The following is a 6713-nucleotide window of genomic DNA, read 5'->3' as shown; positions in this document are numbered from 1 at the left end:
ATGCCACAACAAAACTCATAACACTATTAACTGTCTCATTTTGATGTTGCTAAATTGTAATGTCATGTGTCTACTTATAATAATATAACAACGAAACTATGGGAATATGAACCAAGTAGCTAATGAATTATATACAAGTCAGAGGTGAATGTTGTTGTTCAACCACTTTAATGTTACAAAAAAATGGGGCTTCCTAATCCCACAGTTGGTTTGATGCCAATACAGGTTTGATATGGTCCCAGCTAACATTAGATAACATGTTAACAAGCTTTTTCCAGAAGCTTGTTTAAATTGTTAAATTTTATTGCCTGCATGGATATAAGTTTTGCTCATTAAAGACATGTGACAGGGCATCATGCAAAACTTTATTATGCATGAGGAGGAGAGTGATGACCAGCTTACATTTGTTGTTTATATTGTTGTATTTAAGTGTTAAGTACAAGTGAATCACAATTAATGTCAAATAGCTGTGGATAAGTCCTGTGAACATTGTGGAGGATTACAAATACCTGGGAGTGCACATGGACAATAAACTTGACTGGGCCAAGAACACTCAAGCCCTTTACAGGAAGGGCCGTCTCTATTTTCTGAGGAGGCTGAGGTCCTTCAACATCTGCCAGACAATGCTGAGGATGTTTTATGAGTCTGTGGTCAGTGCTTGTGGCTGTTTGCTGTTGCGTGCCGGGGCAGCAGGCTGAGGGTAGCGGAAGCTAACAGACTCAACAAACTGATCTGCAATGCCAGTGATGCTGTGGGCGTGGAGCTGGACTCTCTGTCGGTGGTGTCAGAGAGGAGGAACTGTCCAAACTACATGTCATCTTAGACAATATCTCCCACCCACTCCATGACGTGCTGCTCAAACACAGGAGCACTTTCAGTGCAAGACTCATCCCCCCAGAGAGCAACAAAGACTGCCGTGTTTTATTTGTCAGGATACTTTCATTGTTAAACACCTACAGAGTGCAGGGTTTGGTCGAAAGATATACAAACCATGTTTTATATTATGTTAATCAGTTTTAGGATAAAGGTAACTCTGTTTTCAATAGTAATTTTCAGCCCCATTTTTGTATTTCTAAATGCTAATCTTTATGCATATGTATTATATTATTTCAGCAATAATTTCTTAAAGCTGTCTGTAAATTATATTTGTTGGTTGGATTTCCAAAAGAGCCCAACTGATCAATAAAATGGCCAATTAGAGATACATCTGTGTTGGGGTAAATGTGATCAGAAAAGTAACAAGAAAATGCAGCGCAGCTGTTTACTGTTTTATTTATTTTATATTATTTATTTGATGAACTTTTTAAAATTAATTAGGCTAATTAATTGATTATTTAAACACACACTTTTGATGTTTTATTTATTTTATTTGTTTATTTAATGAACTGTATGAATTTAATTTTTCTTTTGTATTATCTTTTAATGCAATATTGTTCTTTTGACATTCATGCCAGTAAAGCAAATTGAAATTGAAATTACAGCATGTTTGGGGCAATATAGAAAGATTGTTGAGAAACATTACATAGCTTGTCCACCAGAGAGCCCTGACTGTAGGGTCTCTGGTTCAGAACATATAATGTTCACACTTGTGTAATAGCAGCATTTAAGGAGTCTTTATCAGAAATGTTTATCTTTATACAAAAGAAGTCAGTCTTAAACTGTTTTTATGAAAATCACATTTGAGATTTTAATTAAATTTTTGTTTGTGATTTACATTTTAAAACAATTGTACAACATTGGATATTGCAATATTCTGTCATACTGTCATTGTGTTGATACCTTAAATGAGGTCATAATAAAAACATTTAATAATGATGATTTATCGATATTCATTAGTGATTTTTTTTTTCATATTTGGATTTTAAATGAGAATCTATGACCTTGGAAATCTGTATGTATGTGCCACTTTATGGAATACAGGTGATACGTGATCATGAAAGTAGACATATTTGTAAGCCCTCATCCAATACAGGAACATATTTGAATGTTCAATTGCCAAATTTGTTATGCACGCAGCATGCTTATAACAAAATTATTATTCTTGATCAAATTTACAGTAGTTTGATAATGATGTACTAGTTTTATACAGCAAAAATGCATTTGGTCTTCTGACAGAAGCATTAAGAAACAAATGTGTCACGTGAAAAAAGACTGAAAAACAAGTAGTTGGATATAAGCAAGGCCACACAAAGCGAGGACATGAAGAATGTTTTTTATTTTAAACATAGAGTTGCACTTGCTTCCGGCGGAACATTTGACCCGGACTACATTTTCCACACGGGCACAGATACTACGGACCGAACGACGCACCAGGCGAAATGGAAGTGTAAGAATAAAAATAAAAAATAATATGTTTTTTAACAGTGAGTTACTTAATTGGCTGCTTTATATTGTTTAGTTGAACTGTAGATAATCGTGTTGGTTGAAAATACTACAGCGATGTCTTTGCGCAGTTTCCAGTTAATTTATTAATCAGGATGTTACAAACTGAGTGTAGTGACAGCTGGATTTAGATACATTTTTAAGTCTCGGTCAGTGCTGTCGAAAAACACAAAATTACAGTCTGTTTAAAGAGTTAATGAGCAGATTCTAATAGCGAGCTATATCAGCTAAGACAGTGGATGCTGTTGATTGCATATTTGGTTAAGTGCTAGAACAGACCCAAAACACTGAGACTTTTGTGTTGGTGAATTTATGTTTTAGTGTATGGTTTGAATAATTCACTCAGTGTACTTTGCGTTAGAAACAGCATGCGAACTCTTGTTTTGGCTTTATAAAGTAGTGCTGAAACAGTTAGTAGTTTAATCAACATCGACAGAAATATAATTGTCAACATAAATGCGTAATTGATGAACCATTTAAGTCATTTACAGGAATCTTTGTACCACTTTCTCAAATGTGAGGATTTCCGAGGTTTTTCTCCTGATAATTGAGATAAAATTTTAATATGTTTGGATTTTGGACTCTAGGTACTTGTGGGAAATTGTAATGGGTGTTTTTTTTTAACATTAAAAAGATTAGTTGATAATGAAAAAAATGTTTTGCTACAGTGAAGCATTTGGCATGTTTCCAGATCTACTGTACAAAGTACATAGTAGTGAAAAACAAATGTAATGTGGTTCACAAAATTAAACTTTTAAATTGTTTTAAATTAAATAAAAACACGACATACATTCTTTTCAGTGCCTTCAGCCACCCTTTATGTTGCCCTATGTGCTCATCTATATCACAACTACCTCATTTAACTCTTATCATAAATACTTTTCTCACTTTTTTTTAACTAAAATAATCTAAACTCAATGGTCCACCATCCATGTTTTGGACCTTTCAGCCACATATTGCAGTCTTCATTCAGTCACTGAAGACTAAGATTTGTTTAAAAGCAACAAAAGCTAGTAAGTTAACTTTTGAGCGTAGAATATTTGGCTACAAATACACTTTCCAAAGGTCAAGAATAAAGCTTAAATATAACTTATTTTCTTCTTTTCAGGAAAAATGCTAACTCTGCTATGCTCAGTAACTATGAGGTAAGGTAATGTGTTATGTCCCTCTGTTTTACATTAAATCGCTTTGTACTGTCTGGTCAAGAGATGAAAATTATTTAGTGTGTCAATTCATATTTTTCTGTTGTTTCTCAGGTGTTCAAACTCCTCACAGACCTGAAGGAACAGAGGAAGGAAAGTGGGAAGAACAAACACAGCACCGGGCAGCAGAACCTCAACACCATCATGTATGAGGTCGGCACACAGCCTCTCACTCTCTTCACTATCTTAAACCTGCTCTGTGAGCCTCTTGTTCACGTTGACATTTTTACAACAGCATGCCCACAGTTTCATCTGCATTTCCACACAGACGCTGAAGCACCTGTCAAAGACGCCCTGCAGCAGGCAGAGTCCAGAGATCGTCAAAGATTTCCTCACCACCATGAAGCCTCACAAACTCACAAAGTCAGTAAGATCCCACAGAGGCATATATTTTATATTCATGGTTTTATTTGTCATTAGGAATAGATTAAATCAGATGCACCATATTTATTTAAGATAAACACATTCTGTGCACCGTATGTTGAGTACAGAAAGTCAGTATATATACTCGCTGATATTTTTCCCCCATCAGGGCAGAAAAACTGCAGCTCTTGAACCACCGGCCACAAACAGCTGTGGAAATTCAGCTGGTGAGTGGTTTATTTAACTGTCATCAATTACTGTTATTACAGTTTACCTCTCATCTCTGTTTCCTTTATTCACTACTGGTGTACATTTCTATGATTGTTGTTTCACACATATATTGTGGTAGAAATGAACCGATTCTTTTTATCCCACACACATAACACAAAAAGTCCCAAATCAACAATGAAATGATCCTACTAACAAGTATTGTACGTATAAAACAATAAAAAAACGTTTTTCCTTAATTAAGATGAACATCCACTGTAGTTTACTTTGAGTCAGTCACACACACAAGTCCTGCTCCTGGAAATACTCATTAGAGCACCATATGAGTATTAATTCGCAGACACGATTGGTCTCCGACAAATACTCTATTCATCCTTATTTCAGTAACATTTGCTAAAAAGTACAGTGCCCCGCTGTTTAGTAAATTACTCAAATGAAATAATAATAATACAAAAATAAACAATTGTTGGTGAAGATTTCTTTAATGTTCTGTTTGTGTTCAGATGGTGGAAGAGAGTGAGGAGCGTTTATCAGAGCAGCAGATTGAGGAGCTCATCCAGACAGTCGCAGACGTCCTACCTGGTGACCCGGAGCAGGAAAACACAGCTGCAGCCGATGCAGAGATAGATGAAACCGGTGAAGAGTCGTGATGCAGTGACAGGCCAGGAATGAGCCATAGGTGGAGAACTGGAGTGAAGGCTAGGATTACTACAGAAGTGGACTGGTTACTTTTACCTCCATTTTGCATCACTGCTTGAAATGAACATGCTGAGAAGGGATGCACAATGGCTGCCTGGCTGTGGCCAGAAGGACCTCAGACAAATTTAATGAATGGAATAAAATAAGCAGAATGCTTCTCATTTGCATTTAGGCATATAAATACAACTGGATTCAAATGAAACATGCACACCCTTTCATAAGTGCAAGTTTTTGAACAGTGAGACACAGACGTAATATGATTGGTCTAACTTGTATTTCAGATGATGTTCATGCAGGGACGGTCTGCTATCATTTTTCTCATAAATTTTCTCTCATAAATGTATGACTGTAGTATGACTATAGTATGACTATTTTACATAGAACTACCATTTCTTTTACCAATAAGTTAAGATACAGCAGATTATGATATAAATATCAACATTTAATGCTGTAAGTAAAAATTTTAATAAATCTCTTTAAAGTGCGAGAATAAATCCAAAATTGTAATCCTAACCCTTAAGAAAAGGGGGGTCAGTGCACATGTGTGGCATAGCGCGTGTGTGTGGTAAAAGAGGAAGAGAGGCACCACTACTTGAAATAGACCTGTGGGGAACCACAACTCGGCACAAGACTGGTGAATGGCACGCAAGTTAGCCTACTGAAAAGCAGGTAGACTCATGGCACGTCGACTAAATGCAGTAAATGTAACGTTATGTAAGGAGCATGGAGTAGTTCAACCTGCAGCTGATAAAAATATTACAGTAACGTTGCCGTGGGAGTTTAGTTGAGTTTCAAGCATGGTGTGTGAAGCCATCTCCCTGTCTGTCTATAGCGTCTGCAGCGTCACACTGCCTTTTTTTTTTGGTACCTGTATTCTGCCAATATGCCGGCTCGCTGCACTGTCTCAGCCAGGAACGTTTAAGTAACAGAGCCTGAACATGTCTGGAGGAAAGCCACAGCTGGCATGCCGGTGTTTCCGTGTTAACTGCAGGATATCTGTATGAAAGCGGTTATGTTTCGGATTATGCTCACTCATGAGTTCAAGTAAGGCACGAGCACGTACTTGGTTGCAATCTTAAAACCACACCACTAGTGGCTGCTGAAAACTAAAGATTGCACCTTTTAATAACTAAATATTCAAGTCAGAGCCAATGCACAGGCATTAATGAACATGGACACTGTAGTTTACTTTGAGTCAGTAACCTAAAATTCCTGCTCCAAATGTGTATTAAAGTTGCGCAACAATTGCTCTGTTCACTCCAGTTTGAGTGTTCAGATGGTGGAAGAGAGTGCCCTACCCTTCTGATTTGCATTTAGGCATATACATACAACTGGATTTAAATCAAACACGCACACGCTTTCATAAGAACAGGTTATTGGACAGTGAGTCAAGGACGCCTTGTTTTGCATCTGACTGGTCTAATTTGTATTCCACCTCAGATAATGTTTTGCAGGGACAGTCTGCTATTAACCTGGTATATTTTTGGTTTCTGACTTAATTTTAGTCGTGAGTTTCTAACATGGTGCATTTTTGCTGCTGTATGATTTACCAAGCTGTAATATAAATCAGCCGTGCAATTGAACTTGGTGCAGCACTAACATAAGGTCACAACATAAGGTATTATTAAAGTGGATACGGCATGTAATAACAAAGAAAGTTGTCCTTCGTAAGCTGTATCACAGATGACAGGAAGGGGGAGTACAGAAATCTAATTGAGAGCTTCATTGGTTGGTGTGACTGCAACCATCTCCAGCTCAACACAGGAAAAACCATGGAGCTGGTGGTGGACTTCTGTTGCAGCAAGATGCCCCACACCCCCAGTCATGGTAAGTGGGGAG

General features: G+C 37.1%; 1 protein-coding gene across 1 annotated transcript; it reads left to right on the top strand.

The window, feature by feature from the left end:
* Positions 1–2243: 2243 nt before the first annotated feature.
* LOC123963347 (DNA-directed RNA polymerase III subunit RPC9-like) lies at positions 2244–5217 on the top strand. Its single transcript, XM_046040144.1, has 6 exons — positions 2244–2326; positions 3491–3527; positions 3639–3737; positions 3853–3947; positions 4117–4174; positions 4679–5217. The coding sequence occupies exons 1-6, from the start codon at positions 2319–2321 to the stop codon at positions 4823–4825; spliced, it is 444 nt and encodes a 147-aa protein (XP_045896100.1). The 5' UTR covers positions 2244–2318; the 3' UTR covers positions 4826–5217.
* The last annotated feature ends 1496 nt before the right edge of the window (positions 5218–6713 follow it).

The sequence above is a fragment of the Micropterus dolomieu genome, linkage group LG23 (genome assembly GCF_021292245.1).
Source record: "Micropterus dolomieu isolate WLL.071019.BEF.003 ecotype Adirondacks linkage group LG23, ASM2129224v1, whole genome shotgun sequence".
Lineage (NCBI taxonomy): Eukaryota > Metazoa > Chordata > Actinopteri > Centrarchiformes > Centrarchidae > Micropterus > Micropterus dolomieu.
Note: the sequence above shows the minus strand (reverse complement) of the source record. Positions and strands in the feature narration are given on the sequence as shown.

What these genes read in the sequence shown, in the direction of transcription:
- LOC123963347 (XM_046040144.1), top strand. An exon ending in CTATGCTCAGTAACTATGAG is followed by an intron (nt 3,528 to 3,638) that starts GTAAGGTAATGT and finishes GTTGTTTCTCAG; the next exon opens with GTGTTCAAACTCCTCACAGA. An exon ending in CAGCTGTGGAAATTCAGCTG is followed by an intron (nt 4,175 to 4,678) that starts GTGAGTGGTTTA and finishes GTTTGTGTTCAG; the next exon opens with ATGGTGGAAGAGAGTGAGGA.